The following is a 14,330-nucleotide window of genomic DNA, read 5'->3' on the forward strand; positions in this document are numbered from 1 at the left end:
AGTTTTCTCTGGGCTGGAGGAGCCGGCTCAGGGTGCCTGGGCTCTGCGCTAGCTGTCCCCCACTGACCTGGCCGCCTTCCGTCCTCTTTCCCATCCATTCAGTGCTGGACAGGACGGGGCCCTGATGGAGACCGATGGTCACCCCAGGTGCAGTGCCCAGAGCCAACTGGACGCAGGGGACAGGCCTGGAGTGGCAGAAAGAGCCCTGGGCCTCAGTTTCCCTACCTCTTGGGACTGTCCATCAGTCCTGTGGGCTGAAATGGACAAAGGCTCCTTGTGTGAGTCCCGTTTTCCAGGCAGGAGCTGGGGCCTCTTCCCGCGATGTCTCCCTCCACCTCCCACTCACCTGCTGGCTTCCCTGGTCAGGAGGCTGAGGCCTGAGGTGGGCAGAGCCATCTGCAGAGCACGTTTGCCCTGGGTCAGTGATGGGCAACCTTTTGAGCTTGGTGTGTCAAACTTCGCCAAAAAACAGCGTAACTCAGGTAGTGTGTCACTTTGAGGAAAAAACATTATTTTGCAAATGTTTCATCCTCGGCATGCGGCTGCCTCAGCGGCCGCGTGTCATCAGAAATGGCTACGCATGTCAGTGCTGACACGCGTATCATAGGTTCGCCATCACTGCCCTGGGAGAAAGGACTTTGGCGATTCCCCTCTTACAGGCGAGGCGCCTGGGGTGGAGTTAGTGACTTGCTGAGGGCAGTGCAAGGCCAGAGGTGAACCCCTAGTCTGTAGCCCCAGAGCCCCTGCTGTTCCACACCCCAGCCCTCGTGGACGAGCCCTCAGCCACTGGCCACCGTGGGCAGCCTGGTACTAAGGAAACCAACATCCGCCACAGCGGTGCTGCCATCTGCCCAGGAGGAACACGTTTTTACCCATGGATGAGGCAAAACCCGTCCCCACCAGTCGTGTGTGTGTGTGTGTGTGTGTGTGTGTGTGTGGTCAGGGGGTATCCCCCTAACCTCAGTTTACACATTGGTGACGTGGTGATGACGGCACCGCATGCTGGAGCTGCTGCCAGGCTCTGGTCCTGGAAGGTGCCGGCCCACAGCAGGTGCTGTGAGGTCAGGAGTCTTGCAAACGTGGCATCGTTGTTCGGATGCAGCATGAGCCCAAGGCCCACCCCACTGTGGGTGCCCCACGGCCAAGTGGCCTTAACCTGCAGGAAGGACACCCTGCCCAGATCTAGCTGAGGAAGCTGAGCTGCAGGCAGGCCAGTCACCTGTGTGCTCTATGTCTTCCCTCTGAGCCTCAGTTTCCTTCTCTGTAAAATAGGGTGATCTGAGTGAGAACTCTGACCTGGAGGTCCTAGGTCAAGTGAGCCCAGAAAGCCAGGGCGCATGGACAGGTCTCCTGCCAGCACCACACAGAGGCCACTGGCTTTAAATAAAGCATTTATTGATTAGTAGAAGCTTAAACAGTTCGCTTAATATTTTCAATACAATGTCTGGGAAGAATGATTGGAAAACCCCAAAGAAGGCACTAGAGGAGGGCATCTTAAGACAGAATGTGTTGGTAGAAGAGGTTTAGTGAGGTGTTTGAACTTGGGGCTGCGGGGTGGGGGCACCTGCACCAACCACTGCCATCCATCCTGGGGTCCAAGGCCCGGGCCCCAGAAAGCAGATCAAGGGAGGGTGCAGGACTGGGTGGGGGCCCCACCCCGAGGACCCTGAAGAAGTCAGTCTGCCCTGCCGACCCTCTCCTCAAAGCAGCAGGGCCGGGGCCTGGGACTGCCAGGTTGGGGGGCTGCCTCAGCCTGACCCTCACCCCCAGGAACAAGAGGCTGAGGACAGTTGGGCCCCAAGTGACTCACATTTGAAAACAGGCCTGGAATGTTTAGGCTGAGGTGACTTGGGGACTCAGGCAGCAAGGGCCAAGCCACAGCCTGACCCCAAGCCCTCAGAGCGGCGACCAGTGGTGCCTCGGGAGCCGTGACCCTCAGGAGCCCTGCGAGCTCCCGCGGTGGACAGCCGTACCTTGGAGGTGGCCCTCGGAAGACAGAATCCACATCTGCTAGCCCTGCCCCTGAGCAGGGCCGCCGCCCTCAGCCCAGCCCAGCAGGCGGGCACGGGCAGGAGCTCGGGGACTCCAGGAGACGGGAGGCAGGCGGGCGGCAGGAGCCCGCTGAGGCTTGAACCGGGAGACAAAGGCCTGAGGCCTGCCCGGCCTCCAGCAACCTCTGCCCTCTGGCCTCCTGCTTGCATGGCTCATTCTTTCCTGCCCTTTTCCTGCCCTCGGACACTTCCTTGCCCCAGACCAGCACATTCCAAGCCTTTCTCGTTCCAGCCCCAGGCCTATGGCCCCTCCCCCCACCCTCCAGCCTGGCTCTGGCCTGAAGACCCTGCCTTGCACTTCCCCTCACCCAGGGTGGGGAAAGCCAGGCCACTCTCCACTCCAAAACTGGCCTCTGGGCCCAGCCTGGAAGAGCAGAGAGGGGAGTGGGCCCAGGGACGGGCCTGGACGCTCCATGTTCTTGGTTCCAATGAGCCCTTGACGAGAGGGGAGGAAATTCATGGGCTCTGAGTCAGCAGACAGTGCCTTTGCCTCCCTCTTCGCAAGGATGGCAAGACCCCTTAGGGAAACGGGCCAAGAGGAAAGGCAGGAGGGGAAGACCGAGAACCGGGGCCACCCGGTGCTCCCCAGGCCCCTAGCCAAGCAGGAAAGCCGAGATCACCCCACAGAAGAGAAAACAGCAACCAAGTATGACAAACCCAATAAAGTGACTTCAGGCGGGCCGGTCCCTGCTCAGCCCTGCCCCACCCCCACCCGGAGGCACAAATCCAAATCCCAGGCGCCAAGCTTGCCAGTGCCTCAGAGGGAGGGGCCTGTGTGCCGTGTCCAACAGAAGCTTGGGGGCGACCAGCCTAGAACTCAGTCTGCACCCCTGCGCTGTCCTCGGTGGTGGTGTGGATGGGGGGCCGGCCACCAGGGCTGGATTCCTGCTCCCCGGTCTCCTGGTCATTGGGCTTTGGAGGCTCAAGGTCCACAGCCTTTCCAGGTGGGAGCTGCTGGAGGGGCGAGGCCCGGGGTGAGGCTGCAGGCGGCGAGGAGGCTGCAGGCGGCGAGGAGGGCGAAGGTGATGAGGGCACGGGGATCGCGGGCAAGGGGGCCCCATTGAGCAGGGGGCAGGCCGGCGGGGGGCTCTCAGCCCCAGCATCCTGGGCCAGCAGGTCACGGACCTCAGTGACACTGTCCGGGGACGCAGGTGATAGTGGCTCACGGCCGACCTCGAAGGGCAGCCCGGCCTCCTCGTCCTGGACCACGGACACCACCTGCTTGGCACGCCGTCGCTTTTCCGAGATGGTGGCTGCTTCCTGGACCCGGGGGCTGGGGCTGCCGCTGCCCCCACTGCCACCGTCACTGCCACCGTCGCTGCCACCATACTCCTCACCCCAGTTGATGGGCGAGCCCTCGGCCAGCAGGTGCAGGTTGGGGTCGCTGTTGTGCAGGACCACGCTGTCCCGGTACAGGTTGTGCTTCCTCTGCACGGCGGCCTCCTTCACGGCTGCAGGGCCGAACGGGCGGCATCAGCACAGTTGCCACGGGGACCACAGCCACCCCCCTCCACGGTGCCCAGATGCGACCAGCATCACCCCCCGGAGGCCTCCCACAGCCTGCGGGGTGCTGTCCCTGGGCCGTGACTCATTCCAGGCCTCACTGCTAGGAAGGAGGAGCCGTGACCCTAACCCAGAGCCCAAGCTGCCAACCACCGTGTCACCCTGTCACTCATCTGACACGCCACGAATCTAAGGCACAGAGACTGGACGCTCCCCTCCTGTGGCTGCACAGCTCACAGCGGGCCTACCCGGCCCACAGGCCGACACCTCATGATGGTCTTTGCAGCTCACTGACCCCACGAGAAAGGCCTCTGGGCGGCCTCCTCCATCACCCTCCTGGCAATAAGAATCCCACCCAACACAGCGGAGGTGGGGATGGCTCCCCCCCCCACTACCCCCCCCCCCGGCTCCCAGCTCTCAGCGGCCCCCCTGGGGGCTGGCACGCACCCTGCAGGATGTCCTTCATGACCGTCTGCAGCACCACCTCCTCGTACGTGTTCTCCACCAGGATAAACCTGGCAAAGTCCTCGAAGATCAGCTCCTGGAACCGGGGCAGCTCCTGCAAGGTGAGGCGGGCAAGGGGCAGAGGGGGGCGTCAGGGCCTGGAGGCAGAGGGGCCGCGGATTCCACCCCACCCGGGCGCTGGTCAGGCTGGCTCCGGCTCCCAGGACCAGGAGGGGGCCGTGGCGAGGGGCTGAGGGGGGCCGGGGCTGCTCACCGACTTGCAGGTGGGGGCCAGCTTCTTGAGCAGGAACGGGATTGTGATCTGCAGCAGCGCCTCCCGGAAGAAGCGCTTCCGCACAGAGCTGCTGTCGTAGTCGTATTTCTGCCGGGAGAGGGAAGGGGGGCTCTGAGCCAGCGGGACCCCTGGCCCTGGCAGGAGGATGGAAGGCGGGTGGTCTGGCCTCAGCCTCGGCGTCCTCATTGGTACAGGGTGGGTGGTGCCTCCCATAGGGGCAGCAATCTGGGTGCCAGCCCAGGGACTGGACTCAGGGCTCGGCCACACGGAGGACAGGTCCGGGGCCGGGGCAGAACCGCTCACCTTCAGCACCCGCTCCAGGATCCGCTGGATGGACTTGCACAGCTCCTCCTTGGTGGGCCCCTTCCCCAGCTCCTGGTGCAGGAGGGTCTCGAAGGTGTACACGGCGTTGTCCATTTGCTGTGGGACACACCAGGGGGCACATGAAGGCCCCGAGTGACCACAGGCCCCGAGGGACCGCTGCGTGCCTCCGAGGTGCCCTCAGTCAGCTGCCCCCAGCTCGCCGGAGGAGCGGGTGGCGTGGGCGCTCTCTGCACTCCCGCCCTCACAGCGTTACTGTGTCCACCGGGTGCTGGCACAGAGCTGGGCACGGGCAGTCCCTGCCTCAAGGAAATAGGAGACGGGTTCTGGGCCCTGCGGGAGGGCTGGGGGAGTAAGGAGGGCTTCACGGAGGGAGGGGTTTCTAAGCTGAGACCTGGAAGACGAGTTTCAATTAGCCAGGTGGACAGAGGGACAGGTGTTCCAAACAGACGGACCGGAGCCGGAGAGCACGCAGGGCTGGGCGTGGCTGCAGGGCGCCCGAGAGGAGGTGGGGCCGGGGTGGGGGACTCTCCCAGGAGATGGGGGCTGTGGGAGGGAGAGGGCTGAGGGATGTGCGGGGAGCAACCTCTGGCCCACCTCACGCATGTGGATCTGGGCTCTCTGCTTGAACACGGATGTGCTGGACACGTCGAAACGCTGCTGCAGCCCGTCGAGCCGCAGCGGCTCCATCTTCTCGTAGCAGCTCTGCATCTTGAGGGGGTGATACGCCAGCTGGGACAGCTTCTCCATGTACTGTAGGGAGGCAGGGAGGCGGGACCTGAGCTGGGGCTACCTGCATGGCAGGCACCCCCCCAGACCCACACCTTGCCTGGCCCTCGGAGCCGAGGCCCTGGGGCTGGGGATCAGAAGCCAGAGGAACGGGGTCCAGCCGCACAACCTGGGAGCTGGGAGCTGGGTCCTGATCCCTTCTGGGTGCTGGGTGACCTGGGCCAGGGCACTCAGCCTCTCTGAGCCTCAGCCTCAACGTCAGATGGCTTCTCCTGACTTCTAAGTTCCTTTCTGGTTCTCAGACTCCATGGTTATGTTGTCTGTAGACTCTCCAATTTAAGGTATAGAGAGGCTAAGATAGGATCTCTCTCTTCACCTGACAGCCACGTGGGCTCCAGGCAGCTGAGTACTCAAAACGGGGTCTGTGGAAGGTGTTCACCCCAAGAACCAGATAACTGAGGAACAGGGAGAGCTGGGCCGTCTGTGTGGGGGGCACATGAATGGCTCACCATACGTACTTCTACCTTGACAAGCACACACCTCGTCTCTGCAGCTTGCCTTTCCTTCCTCCTCTCCTCCCCTCTCCTTCCTTCTTTTCCTCCTTCCCTCCCTCCCTTCTCTGGTCTTTGCTATTTTACAGCCCGCTTGGCTTATAACGGCTGGCGGCAGGGGGCTGGGTTCCCCCTTTCCTCTAATGCCGGCCCCCAACAGCTTCGGCCTGGCGTACTCGGCCCCTCAGCCCCGGTCCCCAGGTTATGCGGGAGGGGAGGGGCCCCCCGGGTCACAGCGAAGGCCTCACCTCGCCCAGCTTGTCAATCCCGCCCTCGTTGATGACGTTCAGGTTCATGTCGGTGACCTCCTTGAAGAAGACGTCCCGCACCTCGGTGAAGCCCTGGCTGGTGGGCACCATGAGGGCCTCCAGGATGGAGGAGATGTAGGGCTGCACGTGGTTCCGCACGCAGATCTCCGCCTTGGGGAGGATGAAGGCTGCGCCCAGAGGGAGCTGGTTAGCCGAGGCCCCCGGGGGCACTCCCAGCCCCCCCAGACCCGAGGCCAGAAGCAGGCTGTTGGGTTTTGTTTGTGTGTTTGTTAAAAAGCCAAAGGGGACACAGCAACAAACAATGGCTCTAGAGACAGGAAAGACACACATGGATGGAGCCAACTTGACAGGGGGCTCTGAGATGGCCCCTCATATTTCTGAAGCGGTGATGCAAGAAACGAGAGGACTGCGGCCTAAGGTGCTGGCCGATTTTCTTTAGCTAGAGGTGGGAGAGAACACCTTTGGGTCTTGCTCACTTGTAGGAAGGAAGGAAGGGAGGGAGGGAGGGAGGGAGGGAGGGAGGGAGGAAGGAAGGAAGGAAGGAAGGAAGGAAGGAAGGGAAAAGAAAGAAAGAAAGAAAAAGAAAAATACTTCAGTAGATCCAATGAGCCTCTGGGTTTTGCCAAGGCTGAGCCCGCCCCTGCTCTGGGATGGTGTGGCCTGCCTCAGCGTGACCGTGCGGAAGGCTGTGACCCTGTGACGGGCTGTGACCCTGTGGCAGGGACCATCTCCAGGACGCCCGCCCAGGCATTTTCACCCTGGGGCTCCGACGCCCCTCCTGCCCCTCTGCCCAGCTCGCGTGGGTTCCACAGAATGAGCGGCAGCTCTCGGTGGCCTGTCCACTCCCAGTGAACACAGCCCGTGAAGAAGGACTCTAGGGCCGTGTTGTTATGGTGACAAGGGAGGGAAAGGATCCCATCTGGGGCGACAGAAAGGAGCATAAACTGACGGAAAAGCTAGACTCCATAGAAGTGAGTCATCCCCCTGCTAAGCCGATCGATGTCTGTGAAAACGACACGTGGCGAGAAGCTGCGATGGCGCGAGATGAGCCGAAGGCTCAGCCTCCTTGACAACATTTAGACCTTCAGGGTCTGGGTGTCTGGAAATAGCTTGGAAAAGCACTGGCTCAGCTTTGGGTTCCATTTTTTAAGCATCAACGAATCAGGTCGTTGCTGTGAGATGCAGATGGACCCATGACACAGACGGAGGGCCGCCTGGCTCCCGGGGCCGGTGGTCCCGGCAGGTCGGCCCGAGGAAGACCATCACGGCGGGAGGCCTGCCCACCTCGGATCTTGCTGGCCAGGTGCTCCTTGGAGGTGATGATCTGGTCCATGTCGGTGCGGATGACGGCCTCCATGGCCGGCCGGGCCAGCAGCAGCTTGGACAGCACCGCCTCAAAGTGCGCTTTGGCCTGCTCGTATACGATGCGGTACACGGCGTCTGAGATCTGTGGGCACAGCTGCGGTGTCAGCACTGGGCTGAGGGTGCTGGGCAGCTGCCGGCCCCCAGCCCCCGCTTCCCTCAACCCACCTGGATCCACTGCCGCTGCCGCTCCTGTGGCTTCCCCTTCAGCCGCGGGGCGAGCTCCGCCTTCAGCTCAGGGCCCAGTTCCTCCATCACCAGGTTGCTCAGGATCTAGGACCGGAGCACAGTCGTGAGGTCAGGGGCTGGGACATGGCCAGGCTGCCCCTCTCCCTGGGCCATCAAGCCTGGCCACGCAGGCCCGACCTCCTTGGAATTCGGCCCTTTGCTCCAGGTCTCCAGTGCCCTCTCTCCTGAGTACCCTTCCCCCAGGCCTCAGCTTCTCTGCTGGGTGTCCTGCAGGATCCTCCGGCTCCAGGGTCACACCCTCAGGGCCTCTGCACACGTTGCCTTCCCGTCAGGACTACCACCCCTCCCCCGTGGCTGCGCATGGAAGTGTGTGTATTTATTTGTCTGGTTCTCCCACTAGACAGAGTTCCATGAGGTCCGGGGCTGTGTCCCTCTTGTTCACAGTGGCATCTGGGCACCTGGGCCAGGGCAGGTGCCCAGGAAATGACTGGACAAAATAGCAAGTATCTCCATCTGCCTGGCTAACTTGGGCCTCCGCCTATCCAAATCTGAGCTGTCTCTGTCCAAGCCTGCAGCGCCCAGAGCCCCATCTCCCCATCTCTGTGCCCAACCAGCCCTCTAGGCCCTGGGTAACTTCTGCATCTATTACCCCCCCGCCAGCTCACCTGCACCTCGTTCCCACACAGCATCTCCCAGGTGCCGTACAGCTCCTTCGACTGGCGGTACATGCGGATGGCGTCCGTGAACGCCGGGCCCTCCACCTTGGAGTCCTCAGGGATCCCTGCCCAGGAGAGGGAAGGAGAGAGGAGGTTAGCCCATCGGCCTCCACCAAGACCAAGTGACTGATAGCCAACGCCCCCCACACACACACACAGGAGTGCACACACACACCTTACACACACACACACACACACACACACGAGTGCACACACATACACCCTACACACGCACACACAGGAGTGCACGGACACACACACACACACACACACCCCACCTGCAACCCCCACCGCCTTGGTTCTAACTGAGCAGGAACAGTTGCAGTAGCAGCGACAGGGATAATAACCACCCCTGACCGCAGCAAGGCAGCCCTCCTTCACACCCTCCTTTTCTCCTTAAGTCCTCCCAACCGCCCCAAGACATGGGCACCGTCATTTACCCACCTCTCAGTTGTCAAGGGCAGGGATGGCAGAGCCAGGACTAGGTGCCACCTGATCCTCCCAGGAGAGGCCGCCCCGAGATCCCGGTTCCCATCCTGCCCCTGCCCTCCCCTAGTCCCGACACCAGGGGCCGGCACGCTCCCTGCCAGGACCCGACAGTAAGTGTTCTCGGCTTCGCGGGCAGATGCTCTCTGCCACGCGCACGCACGGAAGCAGCCACGGACCATCGGTGAAGGACTGTGACTCACAATGTGCCCGTGGGACCTGGACTGCCAAGCCTGGATCCAGGTCACTGAACCCTGAGGGGCCTCCGTTTCCCCTTCTGAACACGGGGAACCATGACCCAGCCGGGCCTCACACATCTCCCGGGAGCCCAGCTCGGGGTGCGTGGCAGTGGCACCTGGCTCGTAACTGCGGCGAGGGCCTGCTCCTGCGGCCATGGGCAGGCCGGGTCTGCCTCGGTCGCGCCGAGTGTCCAGGGCTGACTAGAAAATGCCACAAATACCATTTCTCTATTTGTGTTGGTGGTGGTGGCGGTGGCCCGGATGAGTGTGTCCGCCTCCCCCGTGCTGGCGGCGAACCTGCAGACTGGGTGCTGGGGACGTCAGCTGCAGGAAGTTGCAAAATCTGACTTGGGGAAGAGCGTGGTTAAGCAGCGCAGAGCCACCCTGGCCACATGCCTCCGACCGCTGCGTCCTGGAGCCGAGGGAAGGGAAGCACAGCTCGTGCCCGGCTCCCGCTGCGATGACTCCAGGCTGAGTCACCCGCAGAGAAAAAGCCCCTCTCTGGCTGCGGAGGGCTCCTCCCCCACACATGTGGCCGACCGCAGGAATCACTGCCTGTCGGAGCTGGGAGGGAGCTCCGCGGTGGGGAAACTGAGGCCCAGCCCTCAGCCCTGCAGGGGCAGCTCCCTGGACTGGCACGGGGGCGGGGCAAGCCTCCCCCCTGCGCTTTAGGGACCTGCCGTGAGAAGCAGTAACTGAGGCAGAGCAGGGCTGTTCCGGCCAGAGCATCATGCAGAGCCCCAGGGTGGGTGCCCACCTGGGCCAGGAGCGCAACCCCCTCAAGCTCTTGGGGAGCAAGGTCTCCCGGAGATGCGGGCTCTGCAGTATATGCAGCCTCTCCCACGTCAGGGCATTTATATTCCACAGGCAAGTCAGCGTGCCCGGAGGAGGCCCCCCGCAGGCAGTAGGAAGGTGAGGCCGAGGCTGGGGCTGGGGGAAGGCTCTGGCCAACCAGACCCCCAGGACGTCTCTCGACTTCGAGTACTGAGCTCGAGTTGACAAAAGTGAGGGCCACTCCTCCTGAGCCACTCCCGTGAGCCTGGCTGCTAGGGGCTGACTTGTGTGCTGAAGCCCTAACTCCCAGCACTTCAGAACGTGACTGTATTGGGAGACAGGGACTTAAAAGAGGGAATGAAGGTAAAATGTGTCATCAGCCTGGGCCCTAACCCAGTCTGACTGGTGTCCTTACAAAAAGGGGACATTTTGACTCAGAAAAGGTTCGCACACAGAAGGACCGTGCGAAGACACGGATACGGCAGCCCGCTGCAGTCCAGGGAGAGGCCTCGGAAGAAAACAAACCTGCCCACACCCTGATCTGGGACTCCCAGCCTCCCGCACTGTGAGAAAATGAATTTCTACTGTTTAAGCCACGCAGGCCACTGAGCCAACGAAGACACTGACCCTGGGCCGAGGCCGCCAAACCTCGCCGCATCCCTTCCTCTAATCCAGTGAGGAAGGGCGGTTCTCAGCCCCTTTCCCCGGTAAGAAGAGAGGCTCAGAGAGGCAGTTAACCGGCTCAAGAACACACAGCATCAGGGCTCAGACCCAAGACTCCCCGACTCCAGCCAGACCTGGAGACTTCCTGCCTGTGGGGTCCTCAGGGTCAGGCTGAGAAAGGAAACTGCATTCCTGTCCTGGGCAGCAGACAGGAAGAGGCCTTGACCTCTGCACCCAGGCCCACCCCAAGGGCTCTGCTCAGTGCCCCAGCTGCCTCTTGCCACCCCCAACTGCTCCAAGAATGCAGGATGTGTGTGGGGCGGGGGGTGGGGGGGGGCGGGGAGGAGGCTGCGATGAGCTGGCTCCCACCCAGCTTGGTCTCCTTCCCCACTCACCCCCGCACCCCCCACTTCCTGGCAGCCCTGGAGCAGTGAGCAATTCCAGGCTCCACAAATTCCAGGCCCCGCCCCCGAGCTAAAGGAAGCAGAGCCCTTTCCCACAGTCCTGGGGTGGAGGACAGGCTCGCCTACACCAGCCTGGCAGCTCTGCCCACCTTCCCACAGCAGGACCCCTTCTCCCGCCCCCAGCTCGGCCGCCGCCCTCCTTCCCAGGCAGACACCCCTGGCTGCCCTCGCCTCCCAGCTGAGCACTCGCTGTGTGCCAGGCCTGGGCCAAGTACTCTACCCGAACCCCACACTGTGCAAAGGGGGTCCCAAACAGTGACTTCCCCACTGGGCCTGTGGTCACCCTGCAGGTCAGCCATTAGCCTTAGAAACCTGGAGGGGGAGGGAGGGAAGGAGGAAGGAGCAGGGAGGGTGCCCGGGCCCGGCAGCCAGAGCCCAGATGGCCTCCACCCAGTCCTGGCCCCACAGCCCCGGGGGACCTGGGAACAGGAGGCCCATTGTGGGCGGCAGGGCCTGGCCGGTGGCAGGGGTTGGCCTGGCAGATTCCAGACGGCAGAGGCGGCTCTGGAGAGTTCACAGGACAAGTGGGGTGAGCCCAGGCACCAGGACTGCCGCCTCCGGGCGTGGGTGCCACCCCGTCTGTCCACCTCTGTGTGGAGCCCCGTCCCAGGCGGGCCGGGCCGGGGGGTGGGCGGGGCAGGCACAGTGCCTCCCTCTGCGGCCCCACAGCCAGGTCACTAGGAAGGCAGTTCGGGACCAGGACAGGGTTGTTCCTCCCTCAGGGCCCCACCGTCCCCTCAAGACAATCACAGCCTTTTTGATCCAATTCCGCAGGCTCTCCCGACCACAGTGTCCCCGGCAACCCCATTTCAGGTCACCCCGTCCCCAATTCAGGGCTCCTCTAAACTGCTTCCCCTCTGGGCCCCCCCCCTTACGCAGCGGCTGCCTCTGTCTGGAACCCTCCTCCCTCTGCTGAGGGTCAATTCATCCTTCAGGTCTCAGCTGAACCATCACCTCCTCACAGAGCTCCCCACACACTGCATCAGCACCCCTCCCTCCCCAGTACATTCACACCCTCAAGGCTCCCCGGGCACTCCCGCCCCAGCACCCAGCACAGCTGTGACTGATTCACACCCCTGGTGTTCTCATCTGTTTCACATCTGTCTTCCCCACGGGCTGCCAGCAGCTCGGGTGCTGGGACCACACCTTCCTCCCTTGATGCAACGCAGCCTTAGCACCCAGACACAAAAACGTCTGCTGGAAGAATGGGTGAGCTGAAAGAGGCCTCGTCACCTCACAGATGGGGCCACTGAGGCCCTGAGGGAGGAGGTAGACTTCCCAGGGCACCTAGGGTCCGTGTAAGGGAAAAATCGATGTAACAAAAACAACTTTTTACAAGCATGGAGGGGATGGATTCTCATTGTGAATCCTCACTAGACCTCAGGCGGGGGAGGGATTCTATCCCTATTTTCAGAGGCTCCCAGGGGTAAGTCAGCCTCCTAAGGTCACGTTGCTAGAAGATGGCAGAATCCGGATTGTGATTCTGTGATCCTGGGTCCCAGGGCAGAACAATCACGCCCCTCTGAGCGCAAGTTCAGACTTTTTTCTGAACAACACAGAATTGTTTGTTTGTTGTTTGTTTTGGGTTTTTTAATCCTACCCGGATGATGTGTTTATTGATTTTAGAGAGCGAGGAAGGGAGGTAGAGATTTTAGAGAGAGATTTTAGAGAGAGAGGAAGAGAGAGAGCGAGATATCAATGTGAGATCAACATAGATCAGTTGCCTCCTGTACGTGCTCTGACTGGGAATCAAACCCACAACGTAGGTATGTGCCCTGACTGGGAATCGAACCTGAAACCTTTTGGTGTACAGGACGACACTCCAACAACAAACTGAGCCACCTGGTCAGGGCAACACAGAATTGTTTTCATCAAGGAAGAAGGTTTAAAAAAAGAGAGCAAGAGAGAAGAAAGAAAAAAAAAAAAAAAAGGAAGGAGGTTAAGGGTAGCAACACAGTGGTTTCTTATAAGTCCGGAAGGTAAAGAGAATAGCTCATAGAGCAGGGGTGCCATAACACACTCAGCCAGTAGGTGTCACCATTCAACATCTAACCCAGGTGGTGCCCCTCACCCCCACTCACCGTTGTTGCAGTGCCGGATGCAGTCCTGCAGCACCGCCTGCCACTTCTCCTGCTCCGCCTCCGTCATCATGCAGAAGTAGTAGTGCCGAGCCGAAGGGTGCCAGAGGATGAGTGGGAACTGCGTGGGGCACTTCAGGATGGGGGCAGTGCCTGATTTTGATGTGACCCCTGTGTAAACAGTGCCCTGTGAGCAGCTGCCCTCTGCAAGTTCCATGCTGAGGGTCAACTCGAGCCCAGAGAGGGTTGGCCTGTCCTGGGGAGGCAGCATCCTTTCTTGCTGCGCCCCCCACAGCGTGGCTGAAGGGGCCCGGGCATCTGTTTAGACCCACTTCTGAGAGCTGGTGATGCAGCGCATCCACCCCCTCTTGGGGAAAGTCTAAGCTCCTTGTGGGAGGCACAGATAACACAGGGTCAGAGCCCTCGGGTTCAAAGGCCGAGCATTACCTTCTTGGGTTTCCTTTCAAATGTTAGCTATGGAGGCCAACGTGTGGTTTAAATGTCCAAGGGGGAAGGGAGGCCTGGGGGTGGGGGATAGAAAAAATAAAAAGGCATTTTTCTCTCTTTATTTTGTCTGCATGGATATTTGAGATCCAGTGAGATAAGTGGTCCTGGGCTGTGACCTCGCCGCTGTTGTTAATAATAAAACAATGACGGGTCTTCTTTGGGCCCTGGCTCTGTCTGTGTCCCTGTGCTGGGCTCGGCACACACAGACCTCATGGGGTCCACACAACACCCCAAGGTCAGGCCTCTCAGTGCTGTGTTGCCCAAAAAGACACAGCAAAAACAAAACCAGAGTGCGGGTCGGGATCCAGGAGTGCTAACTCCAGCTCAGCTCTCAGCCACGGGGCGCTGTAGTCCCAAGTCCCATGCAGGGGCCCATGCTGCCCCCCAGGCCAGCATCCTCCCCTCTTTAGTTCCCTGGGATCACCCGAGAGGCAGGTGTGCCCCTGTAAGGCTTCTGGGGGTCTGTGACAAGGTGGGGTGCACAGGACTCGGAGGATAACTCCTCGAAAATGCAGTATTGACTCAGCAGTTTACAAAGCAGGGTCACCCCGATCATCTTCCCCCGGGAGTCTCTCAAGGACTCAGGAAGAGGAAGGATAGACAGCGAGGTCCCCGTGCACAGCTGAGATCATAAGCTTCAGGAAGCAGGGGACTCGGGCGGGGCCCCCACAGGTCCAGCCTGGACTCAC

At 61.3% G+C, this 14,330-nt stretch overlaps 1 protein-coding gene across 1 annotated transcript in view; it reads right to left on the reverse strand.

Moving 5' to 3' along the window:
• Positions 1–1,374: 1,374 nt before the first annotated feature.
• The window catches only part of NIBAN2 (niban apoptosis regulator 2), a 48,320-nt gene continuing 35,364 nt past the window's right edge, over positions 1,375–14,330 (reverse strand). Inside the window, exons 5-14 of the mRNA XM_054726953.1 lie at positions 13,138–13,305; positions 8,380–8,495; positions 7,694–7,798; positions 7,448–7,610; positions 6,143–6,330; positions 5,212–5,367; positions 4,597–4,713; positions 4,273–4,380; positions 4,002–4,113; positions 1,375–3,502 (exon numbers count right to left, since the gene is read on the reverse strand). Of these exons, the coding sequence (XP_054582928.1) occupies positions 2,862–3,502; positions 4,002–4,113; positions 4,273–4,380; positions 4,597–4,713; positions 5,212–5,367; positions 6,143–6,330; positions 7,448–7,610; positions 7,694–7,798; positions 8,380–8,495; positions 13,138–13,305 (1,874 nt within the window). The 3' untranslated portion in view covers positions 1,375–2,861. The remainder of the gene's footprint in view (positions 3,503–4,001; positions 4,114–4,272; positions 4,381–4,596; positions 4,714–5,211; positions 5,368–6,142; positions 6,331–7,447; positions 7,611–7,693; positions 7,799–8,379; positions 8,496–13,137; positions 13,306–14,330) is intronic.

The sequence above is a fragment of the Eptesicus fuscus genome, chromosome 15 (genome assembly GCF_027574615.1).
Source record: "Eptesicus fuscus isolate TK198812 chromosome 15, DD_ASM_mEF_20220401, whole genome shotgun sequence".
Taxonomy (NCBI): Eukaryota; Metazoa; Chordata; class Mammalia; order Chiroptera; family Vespertilionidae; genus Eptesicus; species Eptesicus fuscus.